The 19,447-nt window shown below is 38.5% G+C and overlaps 1 protein-coding gene across 1 annotated transcript; it reads left to right on the top strand.

Annotated features, from left to right (window-relative positions):
- Positions 1-809: 809 nt before the first annotated feature.
- Positions 810-19,031, top strand: ferry3 (FERRY endosomal RAB5 effector complex subunit 3). Its single transcript, XM_067502106.1, has 14 exons — positions 810-909; positions 1,730-1,918; positions 2,425-2,570; positions 4,050-4,231; positions 5,161-5,260; positions 5,411-5,535; positions 6,878-6,984; positions 7,097-7,294; positions 7,930-8,058; positions 8,645-8,710; positions 8,888-9,090; positions 15,877-15,934; positions 16,151-16,218; positions 17,352-19,031. The coding sequence occupies exons 2-14, from the start codon at positions 1,738-1,740 to the stop codon at positions 17,442-17,444; spliced, it is 1,656 nt and encodes a 551-aa protein (XP_067358207.1). The 5' UTR covers positions 810-909; positions 1,730-1,737; the 3' UTR covers positions 17,445-19,031.
- The last annotated feature ends 416 nt before the right edge of the window (positions 19,032-19,447 follow it).

Below are 19,447 nucleotides of genomic sequence, written 5' to 3'. Positions count from 1 at the left end.
GAAAAGTTGAAGTCTTTACCTAAGTTTTACATTATTTATTGTGGCGACACTGTTTACAATTAATTTAAAAGTCATGAGTTTTTTGTAAAATTTACACATTTGCCATATGCATTCTGGAAAAAAAAGAATGTTTATACAATGTGTATTTTATTTTAGAGTTCATAATTGTATATAATTTTTGTCATGACAAGTTAGCAAACGTCATTTGTTGATGTTGTTGAGAGGTAAGCTATTTTTCTTCGTCATTTTCTTACACTGTAGTTGAAGCATGAGTCAGGGGTCTGCAGACCTAAGTGTGTGACAGGTGCTTTGGAAGAAATCATGAGAAGACTCCTGCACAACCTCTTGCCATGTTTATGCACAATATTTCAGTCTCTCAGCCTTTCTTTCGGTGTATGAAAAAGATCTACATCATTCAGCTTATAAACTCTAGAACCAGGAGTTCGTTGTAACTCCAGGTACTATTTGCTAGTATTTACCAACCCTTTTTTCTACAACGTCATTGTTTCCTTTATTTTTATTTTTATTTTTTTTGCTGATAGCGCTAATAACAAGAATACATGTTTGTCAGTCAATCATCAACCAACAAGTTTTGGCCAGAAGAGGGAGGTAATGTCTAAGGAAACCGCTTTAAACTATAGAATCGATTGTTTCGTGGCGGTGCAAAACTGCTTTGTTGATAACAATGATTAAATAAAACACACACATAAAAAATATATTGGATTTACCAAATTATTAGGCTTTCCGAATATATCAGATAAGTTCTGATATACAATCGAAAACACAACCAGAAAAAATTGACGAAAGTGCTTGTGTCGTCACACTGATACAGTGTGCAGGAGTCAGCTGACTGAACAAAACAGAAGAGCTGGGTCTGCTACAGGAAATATTGTATACATTCATACTCAGGTAACTATGCTACTTATAGGATTTTAATATGCAGCAAATGATAAAACCTGTGGTCAGCTAGACATGCCCATGACAGAGTGCCTCATTTAATTATTTTTTGGCTTCCTTTGTAAACATTAGTTCTACTGCTAGCTAACGTGGAGCTAATTCAATGTAAAGTGTATCAGGCTAAACTGCTATCAAGCATCTTGATACATACAATCGTATTATCAACATATTAATGTATTATGGGTCCTACTGTGTTGTTTGTGCTGTATGGAAATGTTTTTTTTTTCTACGGTGTCAGTTGGTTATCATTGATAATTTAAATTTACACATCAAGACATTAAGAAGGTGATGTCTGTGTTGATAAAGTGCTTCATTGTCTGCATACACCTATCATGCATAAAATTATGACGACCTGTTCAATTTAAAGCAATCCAACACACTGGTTCTTTAATTTTTCCTATTCAAAATCAATGAGGTGGGCAAAACATTAGAACCACCCCTTCTTATAATGCACTCCAGTACGACTCCACCACCCACTTTGTCCTCAATAATAATCATATAGTAGAATTATCACCTTTCTGAGTGTTTTAACTGAAAAATTGAGAAATTCTAACCTTGTAAAAGTAGAATTTATGGCAGTGCCACTGTATTGGATTGCTTTAAATTCCACTGGCGGTCACAATTTTATGCCTGATTGGTGTATGTGTCCAAGTGTTTTCCTAATTATAGCCCATTAGCATCCCAAATTATTGGACCTTCTATATGGAGTATTATTTCCATACACTTAATGTAGACTTAATCTAATTATTTTTCCTTGGCTTTTATTTTGCAGCTGTGAAAATGAAGAAGAACAAATGTAAAATGAGCAGTACTGCTGAGAAGGAGTTTGTGTTTGAGTTTAGGGCAGGTAAACACAACTGCGTCCTCAAAGTGCCTCTTCAGTTCCCTGTTAAAGAGAACATCAATGACCTTCATGGACGACTGATGCTGCTACACAAAATACCATGCTACATCGAAAATGGTGAGATTGGTGCTCCTGGTATTGGAAAATCTATTTTAGGACAGTGGGGCCAGGGGTGCATTTCTTGGAATATAACAATCCTACCCTACGCTGGAAGAGCAAATAAATAGAACACATAAAGATTGATTGTGACTTCTGGTGTTTTAGGACTGGTTTAAGGTATCTTTCTGTATTATTCATTAAAGATGTGTCATTTAATCTTCTCTGACACCAAACATCAGATTCGCTTATTTAAACCAAATCAAGTGGAGTAATTTCTGTCCATACATCTTCCTAAAAACAATGTCTAGTCCTGTACGTGGTACAAGGAACATGATATGCTACACACTATTGTCAGCATGCACAGTGTTGCTTTGAAATATATGATACAGTATCATATAAATGCATAAAATACTTAAGGTTCAGCCCACAAATTTTGCAAGTTTAAAACAAGAAGGGAATTTCTGTTTAATAACTGTAATTAAAACAATTTAAAATTAGTGTTTTATGTCTTTTTCTTCCCATAGAACTAAAAACCTTGCTTTCCAACTTCATCAAGAACGAGACGATCCTGGATTATGACAGAGAGGCAGATCTGGCCCTACAGAGACTCACAACAGGAGATGTAGATGTGAACCAGCTCACAAATGCGTGGACCAGATCTTATGTGGAGGTGAAAACACATTTCATTAAAATGCCTAATAACACCAGTGTTTTAATAATAAAGCATATATTATTTGAATTATTAGGATATAATTTGTTTTGAGAGTAGTGCCATCTACCCAATTAGTCTTTTTTTTTACTGGGTGAAAGATATCCACATAAAGTTAAAATTTCCAAAGTCAGTTTGTTTTGTAATCCTATGATTATTCATTGACTCTGACATTTTACATTCAAATATCCTGTTTAGAATCATCCATGATTGATAAATGCATCCATAATAAATTCTCTACGCATTCATATCTAAAACTATGAGTATCATTTCATTGACATTCACATTTGTTAAATAGATTTTTTTGTATAAGAAAGCACCTTTAGTTGATTTTATTTCTCAAACCATATGGAATAATAATTCTAATTGAAATATTTAGATCTGGACTGCTTACTTGGCATGTTTTCCAAGCAGTTAATTTGACACCCTGGCTGCTCAACAAACTCTGATTTGATATCCACCGCGCCATGATTCTGTAGTAGCAGTGTTTTGGAAGTTGAATGCTCCTGCTAACTTCAGGGCAGTCATGGATCATTAAAGTAATTTAAACAGAAGTAGTGCAGTGCATCTGGAAATTGATTATTCATGAGTTCTGGAGAAAACAAATCTCATTACATAAGTCTGCATGCTGCGTTTAATGTCTCTCTTAGGCATTGTGCTTGTTTACACGTTGATGCGTTTCTTCCCAGACATCCAATATGTGGTAGTGGTTTCAGTATTTGAAGTCATTACTATTTTATTAAGGATCAATACAAAACAAACAGTCTAGTGAGGCAGAGAGTACACATTGTGGTTTTCTAATGAAGTATGCTCACTGATACATTTCTTGAAAGTAAATGCCTCTAATTATACCATTAAATGCATTTGTTATGATAATTTAGTTTTACACTTTAAAGTTCTGGAGTCTAAACTGTGCTGTCTCTTACTCAGGCATTTATGCAAAGATAGGGGCTATCCCAGTTGGTGTGAATATCTCTGACCAACTACACTCAGAAATTTACTACAATTACTACTACCTGTTAGCAATTTACTGTAGCCACACAGAAACACTAATGGAACCTCCTTCTAAACACCTATTATTTAGTTTCAGTCCTGTCTACTGTGTCAGCTCCTCACTTAACTTGTAGTCTGTGCAGCAGTTCATTACCCACAATGATTTAACATACAATGAGCATAAGAACAAATGGTCCTTGCATATCTGTAAACCAATAGGCGTATAGGAAAAAATATTGAAATGTACTTCTGCAATGCCTGTCATTGTCAAAGTTGCTAGAGTATTTAATAATGCAGGACTTGCTTCTTGTTAACAGTGGAAAGCTGCATGCAGAGGTCATAGAGTATCTTTTTGCTTGTTTGAAATCACTAGAAATATATATAGATTTATTTTTTTTTGACCACTAATTTGAAGAAGTTTTATTTCTCCCTCTCTCACCATTTCAGACTACACTGGAGCATGCCCGGCCTGAAGAACCCAGCTGGGATGAGGATTTTGCTGATGTTTACCATGAGCTGATCCACTCCCCAGCCTCTGACACCCTACTCAACCTGGAGCACAACTACTTTGTTAGCATCTCCGAGCTCATAAGTGAGAGAGACATGGAGATTAAGAAACTTCAGGAGAGGTTGGTATTAGGGATGTCATGGAGGTCCTTCATGAAATATATTTCCCTCCATCTTTTTTATTAAATTCAGTTAGGGTGTGACTAAATTAACTTCTGGTTCTAAGACACAGTAAGAACACTGAAAACTGTTATAAACAAATCTGATTATAAATATTACAAAAGTAATGAACTGATTAGATTTTGGTCATCAAAAGTTAAGGTCACTGTAACCTCATGTTTGTCCCATTCTCATTAACACATCTCCACTAGCTTGCAGTGAATTTCATTATTTCTGGCACAAATTTCCACTTGCACTCATGGATGGACTGATAAGAATTTAAGTCTGGAGAGACATGCATGTAATGTGCAGCCTGAATAGTTAGCAGAGGCATATAACTACCAGGCAGTAACTTTAAACTAGGACCTGCTGCAATAGACAGGGCTGGATACAAGATCACAAACATTTGTTTTAGTTCTTCAGTTAAGCATTTGAATGGCTAGTAAATTATTAATCATCATAAAATTGTGGTTTGCTCGCTTTGCGTTCATATCAACTGAACCAAAAGGGTTTCAGTTGAATCAAAAGGCTCAGGTGTTAAAACACACTGCAGTATTTAGCTAACTGACACATACCTTTGTTTTCTCAGACATTTCCTTATCTGATATTGGTGTGCTTTGACACTTTTCTCTACTTTTCTTTTTTAATACCTTATATTTTCTTGTTGCATGGACCGTTTCTGCTCGTCTGCACATTTTCACTTTCTATGTTTCAGTTCCTGAAATATAATATATTTTCTCCTCATTATTACTTATCCAAGTTATGGTTTTGTCAATTAGTGCAATGATAATTTTAGTCACCTGTCACAATTGTGAACATAACATACATCTCTGTTATTTATGTGTTATGTAGATAATGTTATACTTCAGTGGATGTTTTTTTTGTCTGGTAGACAGGCAGCCGAAATGGACAAAGTGATGCATGAGCTGGGAAATACTTTAAGTGACCAAGATGTGAATACAGTGGCATCTCAGCACTTTGATGCACAGCAGGTAAAAACCAAAATTGGAGTACTCTGTAAACTTTAACAGTGTTAGAAACAACAAGTATACTATTATTCAGCACAGACATTTTAGGGTATTCCGTCAGTGTCAAAATCATGTTAAAGATACTTAGTGTAAGAAATTGTCTTCTTTAAACAGGTGCTGGAGAACAAATGGACCAGTGAGCTGAAGCATGTTACTGGGATTCAAAAGCAAGAGTACCAGGAGTGGGTGATTAAACTGCACCATGACCTGCAAAAATCCAACAACAGCAGCAAAATTAAGTATGTTCATCTGTATGTGTTTGTGTATATGGAAGCATAATACTTTTATGTATATGCAACTCTGAAATCTACAGACTTTCTTTACATCCACATACACCAGAACAGACATGTTCTATTCTATGATCCCAATAAGTTTTTCAAATCTGGGGGCAAAACAAAAATTAGATAATTAATGCTAATGATAATTAAAGTCAGGTTCTTAGGCGCTTACTCTTGTTAATTAGAGAAAGAAAAGCTGCATTAGCAATGCAAATGAATGCAATTTGCAAATACAGCAAGTCTGAGTGGGATTATCAGAGTGAGAACTGGCAGTGATAGAGCAGCATGTCTCTGTCCACAGACAGCATGCCCTTGGCACACAGTCTTGTGCTTGTGTAGGCTTTGAGATGTAAGTCCAGCTTAGGTTTATTTGTACAGAGATTAAGCATAGAAGCAGTGAGATTGTAAAGCACACTGATAAATTATAGTAATTTAAAGACAAAAGTCGGAGGGAAGACATAGCGTAGTAGTTCATAAAATGTATAAAACACCTCTAATATGACCTGTGTAACTCAAAAAAGTGTTTTTATTTTCCATTTGGAGGTCAGAAGGTTATTGCACTAACCTGATCTCAGAGCTGCACTCCTGCAGCATTTCTAATTCAAGACATGACATGTCCTCTGGCCATTAGAAGCACAATCTACAATTACATAGAAATTGACATGATTACATAAAGTAAAAAATGTATCTTAGTTTGACTGATGTATAGCATGGTAGCACCAGTTCAGCATCTTTCAAAAGTGTGAAAAAGTGGTGGTTTAAATACAGGTCTTACACTTTGCACACTCTGTATATCAGATATTCCATCAAAACATAGAAACAACTAGGACCGTTATGCTAATAGGTTCTCAGACAATGTGCTGGCTAAGCATAAATTTTTCTTAATAATGAATATCATTATCTTATGTATAGGTGAAACTTATACATTGAACAAACAATTTGAACACTTATTAAATATTAATTTTTACTTAAGGCGGTAGCCTGTAAATAAATATGTGCACAGTTCATATTGGATCTTTGAGTATTTTATGAAAAAGAAATAATATTACAGAGATTTTAATTTTCTTTGGTATTTTATTTATGGCTGAAAATTTAACCACAAAAATTGTTTTTTATATCTGAAAAATGTTCAATAGTATTTTCCTCCAGGCAGTATAACCTCATAATAGTAAATATGATGTCTTGATTTCATTTTTTCTTCAACTCTTAAAATTATTAATTTTGATTTTTTTCTAGTCTATAAAATATGCCTTTTACAAACTGTACAGTTTTAGCTACCTTTACTGATTGATTTGGTTTCCAGTGAAGAGATAAAGGTACAGCCCAGCCAGCTTTCTGAGCTTGCAGATTCTGGGGCCAGGATGTTTGAGGAGCAGCCTCAGCTGGAGGAGAGCTTCACAATACATCTAGGTGATTGACCTCGAGCATTCCATTCTTTCCAAGCATCCATATACATTTTTGTGAAGGCTGACATGTCAGTAACCATTCTGTGATCCACAATGGATTATATTTTTTTTACCAGGGGCACAACTGAAGACAATGCACAACCTTCGATTGGTCAGGGCAGATGTGCTGGATTTCTGTAAACACCGGCGGCATGGCAGCAGTGGGGCAAAGCTGCGTCGGCTCCAGACAGCCCTTTCAGTCTACTCTACCTCACTCTGTGGCCTGGTGTTATTGGTCGACAACAGAGTCAACTCGTACAGTGGCATCAAGAGAGGTTAGAGGACATGTTTAAATATATAATATTTTGTTCTTTAGAGACCGCTTCTCTTCTCCTGCACTTGGGTGACCCCTGGTTATGTCTTGGGAAGTGACACAAATGTTTTGTCAGTCTCTCACTGAATAATCAGCATGTTTCCATTTTCTTCAGTAGTTCTCACATAGACTTTGTAATTAGTATTTTGGTCCTGGTGACTTGTAACAGTTTTTCTTTTGGTCCTACTCATAATTCACTCTGTTTGTCTGTCACCTTTTACTAAGAGAACAACACAATTCTTTCACACTTTTGAAATTTTTGAAGAGGCACTCCATTCACCCTGAGTACATGTTGATTGTTTTAATTGATGGTGTGCAGATTTGCTACAGTAGGGATAGTGAGTAAATGAGACACTTGTCTTGCAAGTGCTTTCATTTCATTTCCTATGCACCTCAAATAAAAAAAAATTATCTGTCCTATCTTTCACTAACATCTGATGAAATGAAACATTTCTTCTTATAGCTCTTGGCTCTAATGTTTCTCCCTGATTTGATTTTTTTATTGTTGTTGTTTGCTTTATACCTCACTTGTAAGTTGCTTTGGATAAAAGCGTCCAGCAAATGACTAAATCTAATTTGTAAATTCAATCTCTCCAGAATTTGCAACTGTAGCAAAGGAGTGTACCGACCTCCACTTTCCCTGTCTGGAGGAGCAGCTGGAGGAGGTGCAGCAGGTGGTGCTTTATGCCAGAGCCCAGCGAAGCAGCAAGCAGAAAGACCAACCTGGTTCGGCTTATATTTGCACTTTTTCATTGACTGTAATCCAGTTAGAACTTTTATAGAGAGTTAGTAAAGAGAAAGGCAAGCATTGTGAGGCTGATGGTTACACTATTCTTTATGCACAGGCCTTGTTGTGCTGTGATACTGTAAAACAAATCCACCTATACTATACAATTGGTTGTACCTTCAAAGTATTTAATTTTAATATACAGAATACATTTATTTTAAAGTTGATCTCTAATTGACTAAATTTGCATGTAAAGAGGATGTTTGTCTCTTCTCTCTTAACCCAGAAACAAGAAAGCAAATATTTGCTTGTATTCAATAGAACAAAGTACCGTGGATTATAGCTAGATACGTTGTGTTTTTTGACAAAGTTGCGAAATGTCAGTGACCAACCAGCAGTATAAGAGATGAACTAAAAAGAAGTAAAGGTTACTTTGAATCTACTATATGTTGCAATCCAATATGTGAAGAACTGAGTTGTATGTTTTTTAGTTGTATCCTTTAATGGTAAATCTAGCTGCTCTTGCCATTGAGCATTCTTGTTCACAGATTTGGTTGCATTTTGTTTTTTGTCATTTCCTTCTAGAGATAACAAGAAATGGTGAGGATAAGAGTAAGAATGTTGAACGAAATTCCTCCAACATTTTACCAGGTAATGGTCATCAATATATTTCCTAGCAGTTAATTATGAAAGTAAACTTTATTATTTGTTGTTTATTATTAATATTGTCACATTAATCAGTAGTTACATGTTTTTATTGCACTAGAGGTGTCCTTTCTGTTTGCATTGCATAGCTGGAATAAAAACCTGCTATTTAATTTCCTCAAGGTGAGTTCTACATTTCACGGCACTCCAACCTGTCAGAAGTCCATGTTGTCTTCCACCTATGTGTGGATGACAACGTTCGTTCAGGAAATATCACAGCACGAGATCCAGCTATCATGGGCTTGAGAAACATCCTGAAGGTCTGCTGCACACATGACATCACCACTGTCACCATTCCTCTGTTGCTGGTCCACGACATGTCAGAGGTAGAAATAACTGCTAGTACGGTGTAAAACTTACATTATTTGATGATGGATGCTGTGATAGACCCATTCCTTCTCTTCCAGGCTCCAGGCATACATTGTAGTTAAAAATTTTATTACATTCTTAAACTCTGTGCTTGTACCAAGTTCTGACAGACCAGTAAAACATGGAGTTAGTTATCCCGCACAGTTACAAACTACAAAAGTTAACAATTCATCTTTGTACAGCTTTAAAGTGTTAGTTTTTTTTTTGTTTGTTTTGTTTTTTTGTCCTTTCGGCTTATCCCGTGAGTTCAGGTTTGCCAAAGCGGATCATGTGGACAATGACGCAACCATCCCCAATTTCTACCGGACTCGGACCTGCACTGCACAGCTAGGGATGGGAATAGGCTTTTAGGGGTTCAGTGTCTTGCCTAGAGACACTTCAACATATAGCCGGGACTGGGGATCGAACCACTGACCCTGTGGTCTGTGGACAACATCTACAGCCGCCCCCACGCCTGTAAAGTCTTAGTAAAAACTTGAAATTAATTGTTTAAAGGTGTTTTACCAGGAGAGAAACAATGACTGAAACCATGTTTACAAAAAGTAAATGTTTGAGTTGGACAAAGCAATTATTTGGCTACTAGGCACTTAAAAGAAAGAGATTAGGAAAGGGCTATAGTCCAGCCATTATTGCCAAAATGTATTCGGCAGCCCTGTAAGTTTTTGTGGAAATAGACCTAAGGTAAAAAAAAAAAAAGAACTCAAATATTGGGGTGTGGATGTGGTTGCTTGATTTAATGATCTCAACTAGATTTGTTATATTCTGTGTATTGTTTTGTTTTTCTCCAGATTTCAGGTTTTAAATGAAGGGTCAAGCGGTTGTTTGTGCTTTTGCACCAAACTGTAGTTCTTAGTGTCCAGCCTTCTTTAAGACCTTGTGTGAGGTCCTTGATAAGGTACCATATGGGGACTTCATAGTTCTTGCGGAGGGACTTTAACACCCACCTGCATTGATAGTGAAATGTGGAGGGGACTGACTGGGAGGAACAGCCTGCCAGATCTGAACCCAAGTGGTGCTTTGTTATTGAACTTCTGTGCTAGTCATGGTTTGGCCATGGCAAACAACATGTTTGACCCTCAGGTGTAAAGAAAGGCCTCAGGTCAATGTTTGACTTTGTGATGGTATCATCACATTTTAGGCGATATGTCTTTGACACGAAGAGAGGAGTAGACCTGTCAACTGATCACCACCTGGTGGTCAGTAGGTGTTGACCTATGTCAGGGTTGCTTTTCATCATTAATTCTGTTTGTGACTTTCTTGGAAAGGATTTATAGGGACAGCTGAGGGGAGGAAAAGGACTGGTTTGGGGACCTTAGAATTTCTTCACTGCTTTTTGCAGATTATGTGGTTATATTGGTTTTATGAGACCCTGAGATAGACTTAGACATAGGATGTGGAGCTCTTTCATGTTGAAAGTAGCCAGTTGAGGTGGTTTAGGCATCTTATAAGAATGGCTCCTTGGTGCCTTCCACTTCCAGGCATGGCCAGCTGGTAGGAGACCCCGTGGTAAACCCAGAGCAGTGGAGAGCATGTTATAGCTTATTTTGCCTAGGAATACTTTGGAATCCTGCCAGAGGAGCTGCAAATCATTGCTGAGCGAAGGACGTCTCAAAAGCCTTACTAAACCTGCTGCTTCTGTGACCCGAATATGGATAAGTGGAAGATGATGGATGGATGGATGCATAGGATGGATGGAAACAGGATAACAAAATACATCTTGCTGAATACAATTTGCTGATTTATTAGGTGATATTAAATTTTTACAGATATCACCTTTGCATCAAGGATAATGCCACATTCACACAGTAAAAATGAAACTGGCAGCTGCAGCTCCTGTCATGTAAAAGTTGTTGGACGCTTGAAAAATCCATAAAAGCTGAGGTAAATTGCAATTTTATGACCAAAACAGGCTGAACCCTTTTTTTTTAACCATAGATCCATGTTTCATAAAGTTATCATGAAGGCTGTAGGACTTTTTCTTCTTTTCCTTTCGGCTGCTCCCTTTCAGGGGTCGCCACAGCGAATCATGTGCCTCCATCTAACTCTATCCTCTGCATCCTCTTCACTCACACCAACTAACTTCATGTCCTCCCTCACTACATCCATAAATCTCCTCTTTGGTCTTCCTCTAGACCTCCTGCCTGGCAGCTCCAACCTCAGCATCCTTCTACCGATATATTCACAGTTTCTCCTCTGAACATGTCCAAACCACCTCAATCTGGCCTCTCTGACTTTATCTCCAAAACATCTAACATGAGCTGTCCCTCTGATGTACTCATTCCTGATCCTGTCCATCCTCGTCACTCCCAAAGAGAACCTCAACATCTTAAGCTCTGCTACCTCCAGCTCTGCCTCCTGTCTTTTCTTCAGTGCCACTGTCTCTAAGCCGAACAACATCGCTGGTCTCACCACCGTCTTGAACACCTTTCCTTTCATTCTCGCTGATACTCTTTTATCACAAAACACACCTGACACTTTTCTCCGCCCATTCCAACCTGCCTGCACTCGCCTCTTCACCTCTTTTCCACACTCACCGTTGCTCTGAACCGTTGACCCTAAGTACTTAAAGTCCTGCACCTTCTTCACCTCTGGTCCCTGTAACCTCACCGTTACACCTGGGTCCCTCATTGACACACATGTATTCTGTCTTGCTGCGGCTAAGCTTCATTCCTCTGTTTTCCAGAGCAGACCTCCACCTCTCTAGATTTTCCTCCACCAGCTCCCTGCTCTCACTACAAATAACAATGTCACCTGCAAACATCATAGTCCAGGGAGATCTTGTCTAACCTCATCTGTCAGTCTGTCCATCACCAGAGCAAACAAGAAGGGGCTCAGAGCCGATCCTTGATGCAGACCCACCTCCACCTTGAATTCCTCTGTCACACCTACAGCACACCTCACCACTGTCTTACAGCTCTCATACATGTCCTGCACCACTGTAACATACTTCTCTGCCACTCCAGACGTCCTCATACAATACCACAGCTCCTCTCTCGGCACCCTGTCATACGCTTTCTCTAAATCTACGAAGACACAATGCTACTCCCTATGACCCTCTCTGTACTTCTCCATCAGCATCCTCAAAGCAAATACTGCATCTGTTGTACTCTTTCTAGGCATGAAACCATATTGCTGCTCACAAATGCTCACCTCTGCCCTTAGCCTAGCTTCCACTACTCTTTCACACAACTTCATTGTTTGGCTCATCACCTTTATTCCTCTGTAGTTGCCACAGCTCTGCACATCTCCCTTGTTCTTAAAAATTGGTACCATTACACTTCTCCTCCAGTCCTCTGGCATCCTCTCACTCTCCAAGATCTTGTTAAACAAACTAGTCAGAAACTCTACTGCCACCTCTCCTAGACACTTCCATACCTCCACAGGTATGTCATCAGGACCAACTGCCTTTCCACTCTTCATCCTTTTCAATGTCCTCCTCACTTCACTCTTACTAATCTTTGCTACTTCCTGCTCCACACCAGTCACCTCTTCTACTCTTCGTTCCCTGTCATTTTCCTCGTTCATCAACTCTTCAAAGTACTCCTTCCATCTTCCCATCACACTCCTGGCACCTGTCAATACATTTTCATCCTTATCTTTAATCACACTAACCTGCTGCACATCCTTCCCATCTCTACCTCTTTGTCTGGCCAACCTGTACAAATCCACTTCTCCCTCTTTAGTGTCCAACCTAGCATACAAGTCCTCATATGCTCTTTGTTTGGCCTTTGCCACCTCCATCTTCGCCTTACGCTGTATCTCCCTGTACTCCTGTCTACTCTCTTCAGTCCTCTCAGTGTCCCACTTCTTCTTAGCTAACCTCTTTCTCTGTATACACTCCTGAACTTCCTCGTTCCACCACCAAGTCTCCTTGTCCGCTTTCCTCTTTCCAGATGACACAGTGAGTACCCTCCTACCTGTCTCCCTGATCAAATTAGCTGTAGTAGTCCAATCATCTGGAAGCACCTCCAAACCACCCAGATTCTGTCTCAGCTCCTCCCTGAAAACTACACAACATTCTTCCTTTTTCCACTTCCACCACTTCGTCCTCTGCTCTGCCTTAGTCCTCTTCATCTTCCTCACCACCAGCATCATTTTAAACACCACCATCCTGTGTTGTCTGGCTACACTCTCCCCTACCAATGCTTTACAGTCACTGATCTCTTTCAGATTACAACGTCTACACAAGATGTAGTATACCTGAGTGCTTCTACCTCCGCTCTTGTACGTCACCCTCTGTTCCTGCCCCTTCTGAAAGAAAGTGTTTACTACAGCCATTTCCATCCTCTTTGCAAAGTCAACCACCATCTGACCTTCTGCGTTCCTGTCCTGAACACCAAACCTGCCCATAACAGTCTCATCACCTCTGTTCCCTTCACCTACATGCCCATTGAGATCTGCACCAATGACCACTGTCTCACCTCTGGGGATGCTCTGCATCACTTCATCTAACTCACTCCAGAATTTCTCCTTCTCTTCTAACTCACATCCTACCTGTGGGGCATAACCACTCACAACATTGAACATCACCCCTTCAACTTCCAGCTTCAGACTCATGAACCTGTCTGATACTCTTTTCACCTCTAGAACATTCCTCACAAACTCCTCTTTCAGTATAACTCCTACTCCATTTCTCTTCCTATCTGACCCATGGTAGAACAACTTGAACCCTGCTCCTAAGCTTCTAGCCTTGCTACCTTTCCACCTGGTCTCCTAGACACACAGTATGCCCACCTTCCTTCTCTGCATCATGTTGATCAACTCCCTAGCCTTCCCTGTCATAGTACCAACATTCAAAGTCCCTACTGTCAGTCCTACATTCTTAGCTTTCCTCTTCTCTCTCTGCCTACGAACACACCTTCCTCCTCTTCTTCTTCGTCTTCGACCAACAGTAGTCCAATTTCCACCGGTACCCTGTAGGTCAACAGCACCGGTGGCGGTCGTTGTTAACCCGGGCCCCGACCGATCCGGTATGGAAGTCTTTGTCACGATTCGCATGTTTGATTTGGCATGTGTTTTACGTCGGATGCCCTTCCTGCCACAACCCTCTGCATTTATCCAGACTTGGGACTGGCACAAGAAGACACTGGCTTGTGCCCCCTTGCGGTTGCATTATCATGAAGGCTGTAGGACAGCATTAAAAAAATAATAAACCTAATATGAGACATTGTGGACCAATTAAGATCAAATGTGCTGAGAAAATAATATGTTGTTGTTAGTGCTGATATTGTGGCAGCACAAAACATATAAATTGGTGTTTGAGAAACATTTCAGACCAACACATTTTTTTTACTTGCCCAATCATAGAGTCTACTGACAAGTGAACAAACATTAATGTTGATTCCTGCTATTAGGATATTCTTCTTATTCTTTGGTTATGTGCCTTTGTGTTAAGCTTATGTACTGCTGCTTTCTGTTTATGCTTAGTAATTTGTGCGAAGAAAATCGGCTTGCCACACATGATCCTGACTGATATGGTGAAATGTCTTCCCTGTTTTTCTGCCTCTGCTTGTTTATGCAGCACATCCTCCTCTGCAGTCTGGCTTGTCAGGCCCTGGCTGTCATCCTGCAGCTTAACATTTCCCAGGTTTAAAACCAGAAGGACAAAGTAGAGAGTTTTCTGTTTACTTAGAGTGTCATAGTGTATCTCAGAGTGTATGTACAGCACAACTCTGTAGGTTTTTCCATCATGTTTGGAAACTGGCAAATCTCTTTTTATTTAGAGATAGTTTACAGAGCTCATACATCCACAAAGAGCTTGAAGTGGAGCGGCAGTTCCTTTGAGTCAAAAGCAACACATTGAGGTGATTTAGACATCTTATAAGAATGCCCAGCTAGTTGTAGACCTCGGGGTAGACCCGGAACACACTGGAGAAATTATATATCTCGTTTGGCCTGGGAATGCATCAGGATCCCACCAGAAAATCCTGAAATTGTTGCTAGGGAGAGGGACATATTTAGTTTGCTGTAATTTTTAGTTCCTAAGCTGGGGAACATCTAAACTGAGTAAACATTTAAACATAATGAAGTGAAAATCCTATAAGTTGCTAGTAAAATTCTTTGAAAAACATGCCACAACAGACCTAGTGCCTTTTCTAATGTCTAATAAAGCCTCTTTGTTTACGTAACCAAAATTTTCAAATTTTAAAGTCTCAGGAATTAGAGTATCTTTATTTGAAAGCTTAATATCCAAACTTTCCACATTTCCATGTTTGCTTGCTTTCCACCCAGTAGATATGTGGGCCAGTTTGTGCAAGCCTATTCTTGTTTTGTTTTTTGTTTTGTTTTTATTTAAAAACTGGCATATTTTCTCTAGATGAAGAACAGACTAAACCCAAACATTTTTGGTAATTTGTCCTTTGAGAGCACGTTGGAGTCTGAAGAAAAAAATTATTTTCACTATAATAAATTTGTAAATGTTTCCGGAGAGGTAATTGAAAGTGTTATCACCTTCAGAAAACCACTTGGCAAACAACGACTCTCGGACAGTTTGACAGTCTTCATGTTCAGTGATTGTTCAGATTACAAATGTACCTTGTACCTGGTTAACTTGTCTGTTCACCATGATTTATTATATATTATATTTTAAAAATATGTTTTTCTTTATCCTCTTCCAGACTTCTTTACCCTCTTCCAGAATCAGTCTTTGCATTAGATTAACATGTGTTATGATCGTATTTTCTAGTTAAGCTGCACATTGTTAAACAAAAATAATTAAAATTTTAATCCCTATCTCTTTGTAGGAGATGACCATACCCTGGTGTCTTAAGAGAGCTGAGCTGGTGTTCAAATGTGTCAAAGGTAACATGGAAATTAATTATTTACCTATTTATTAAGTTGATATTCTAAACCAACACATGTCTAAGCAGTACTGTGCTCTTTATGTCTGCTTAAATATTAACAGCAACACTTGTAAGATTAAGTATTTTCACCTCAGATTTAATGTTGGAAATTAAACTGAAAAACTAGCTGTGTAAAACATGAATTGAACGCACTTTCTTTTTGTTTCACCTGCAGGGTTTATGATGGAGATGGCTTCATGGGATGGGGGCATATCACGCACAGTGCAGTTTCTAGTGCCAAAGGTAAGAGTCGAATGTACTACCAACATTTCTTGTGACATACAGTTATCCTTTAAGTAATCACCCTCCAGCAAAGCTTTATGTTAATTGAAGAGAAATGTATACTCGTAGTTACAAATGCACACAAAGGCACAGCTGGCCTTGCAGTACATACAGTACCTTTGAATGCAGAGTGAGAATAGAGAGCTTGAAAAGCGTTTAAACATTGTAATTAACAGATAATAGAACTTTAGGTTCTCTTGAGCAGCTTTTACTCTGCTGTGATAAAAGAAAGCTCAGAGATCTACCCATATACAGTAACTGTGGGATAAGCAATGGGATTAACATGTAGCTTTACCGTGCTGAAATGTAACCTTGATGGTTTGTAGCCAAAAGTTATACTGTACTTAAGTCAGTCTTGCTTGACAAGTTAGTGGAAAACTCTTCACATTCAGCTTTGAGTCTGAATATTTTTAAATAAATGTGACTTTGTTGCTGGATCAAGCATTACTGTTTCTATTTTTGGCTTTGCTGGATGTTGTAGGCCTATAGCTATTGTGTTTTTTGTCAGGAACACCGCAGAGCCTATAGCCTGATGTCATGTTGACAGAGTAAGATGATAAAACCAGTAGCATTAAAGTATTTCGACTGCATTGGCTTCCTTTTAGCTACATGCTCAGACATTATTCAAAATAGCACAGACTAAAATGACATTTTTTTTTTTACAGCTCAAAGAGATACAGTGGCTAAAAATATGCTGCAGGCTCGTGGTAGAATTGCATGTGTGTGTGTGAGACTTTGTTTCCCCTTAAAGATTAATGCTTAACATTCCTATTTGATGGGTGGCAATGCTTAGAGTGACACGGTATGCTTTCCTGTTAGAGTCACAGCTGCCAGAGCTCACATCATTTCAGCATTTTGATGTCTGTTCCCTCAGGGAAAAGAAACGCCCCATGGTGTTGAACTAAAGGGCACCACAGGGGCTGTTAACACTTGAATGTACACAAACAGTCTAGATGTATTTTTGTTTTCATGGGGACATGGAAAAACAGGTTTTAAATGGTTCCCTTTGATTGTCACTATGAGCTGCACAAACCTCAGTCCCTTGTTGTTCAGTAATCCTGGCTCCTGCTTTGTGTGTCTCCTTGTATTGACAGAGTATCTCAGAGGAGATGTTCTACCAGTTGAGCAACATGCTGCCTCAGATCTTTCGAGTCTCCTCCACATTGACGCTTACCTCAAAGCACTGATGGATGAAGATGAACTGTTTGGCATTCAGATGAACAAAGACATGTTATTTTAATAGCACTGGCAAGTTGTTTACTTAATTTTACAACAACTAAGGATAAACTTAAGCAAATGGAAATTTTGTGAAATGGTACATAGGCACCATGTTTTACAACAGATGAGTGAAATTGAGTAAAAATGTTATTATGGCAATATATATACAGTAGAGGTGCAAAAGAGTAAAGGGAGATGGAAAAGCCCTGTTATTTTTGAACCTTACACCTTTCTGAAAATGAACTGGAATCAGTGTCTCACCAAAGCGGCTGCCACAGTTACAGCATCATTTCAAGTCTGCAGGGTGTAGCTTTGGTTTTATGACATCTTGACATATGCTTCAACTGTTCCAGTTTTCTTTTCAGGCTGCACTGGATAATTTTCTGCATGTTTGAGGTATGGCTTAACCGAGCAGCTAGTCATCCATTAGTGACATTTTATAGCTTAAATGCAGTAAATTACATTAACCAAGCAGATCATATAACTGTGAAAACACAATATTGTTTACCAAGGGAAAAATTTAGATGGAATAGAAATTGATATTTGACCTGGAAATTTACATTTAGCAACCCTACTGAAAATAATGACATTTATCTCACATATAAGATATAGATGGTTCTAATAATGGTATAATGATTTTCACAAATGTTTTATTTTCATGTAGGACGTACCTCTGTGTATTGTATTTCATCTGGTAAATGTTTATGGTTCAGCTTTGGTGGATGACCACACATTTGATTACAGTAACCTGGCAGTGTATTGGGTACAGCTAGCAAGACCTAAACTAGGCTAATGCTTTATATTCTCATTATCCTAAGAGGTGTTTCTATTTCTTTGCCTAATTTATATGAAGGTGGTGGACAAAATAACACCTGTCACTATAATGAAATCGACATTTTCCACACTGATAATATAGTTGAACCCCTTATAAAACACCTTTTTCTAAAAGAAAAATGAACAGATCATTGCCATGTCCATAAAGGAGGGTTTCTTATGGTAGTATTGTGTTACTGTAGACTGCATTAGTTTTAACCAGGTGTACATAAAAAATTGCTACGCACCATATGAGATTTGGCAGTCTAATCTGGTGAACTGTTTGACTTCATATTTGAGGGTTGGCTCTTCCAAAAAAAGTGACATGTACTTGGCTCTTGTTATACAAAAGACTTATGGCATTGCTGCTGAAATGAGCTATGTGAAGGTGTATTTATACTGCATTGCAGTAAGCTGTAGCAAAGATCACTCTTTGTGTGAGTTTGTGCACGTGTAGTCAATCCCCTCTACCTCTGTAAACAGCAGATGGCACTGTTCCTAAAGAGAAAGATGTGAAAAAGGGTACCGTTTCAAAAAGGGTTAAGCTGCCTATTGAAATTCATCTCAAGCCAATTTAGTGTGCATTAATTCTGAGCAAGTGCAGCCTCAGTTGGCTTTTATTTGGTAAATGATTGTCAAATGTGTTGAAAACTTACTTACATGTGTATTATTTGTATTTACCGTAAAAGTTTACATTTGTATGTAAGAAAATTGCACTCTCAATAAACTGATGTACATTTTTATGATGGCAATCATGAAGTCATGACAGGGCTTCACACTTTGGATTATTAAGTTTTTCTTTTCCTCTCTGCCAGCACCGATGGATTTTTAGTGGCATTTGGTTCAGTGTTGTATTTACTCTTGATGGGTTATCCACAGGAACGTAATCTCTCTGAAGTTAATAATACATGCCACTCATTGGTATTGCATGCGCATCAAACGGTGGCCAATAAGCCATTTCACCCCAGCTGAAATCATTTCAGCTTGTCAAAAGTTTGCCACAGCCACACTCAGTGGTGGCATTAGACAGATTAAAAAAATTGAGTGTATCAATCAAAACATGTGGCCTTCTCTTCTTTTGAGATAAATAAAATGGCCGGTGGCCATGAGAAAGTTATGAGATTTCCTAATAGCTTCATGTTGAAACCTTTAACAGTTT

This window comes from Channa argus, chromosome 4, assembly GCF_033026475.1.
Source record: "Channa argus isolate prfri chromosome 4, Channa argus male v1.0, whole genome shotgun sequence".
In the NCBI taxonomy this organism is placed as follows: Eukaryota; Metazoa; Chordata; class Actinopteri; order Anabantiformes; family Channidae; genus Channa; species Channa argus.
The sequence above is the reverse complement of the archived record's forward strand: the minus strand, read 5'-3'. Positions and strand labels throughout refer to the sequence as shown.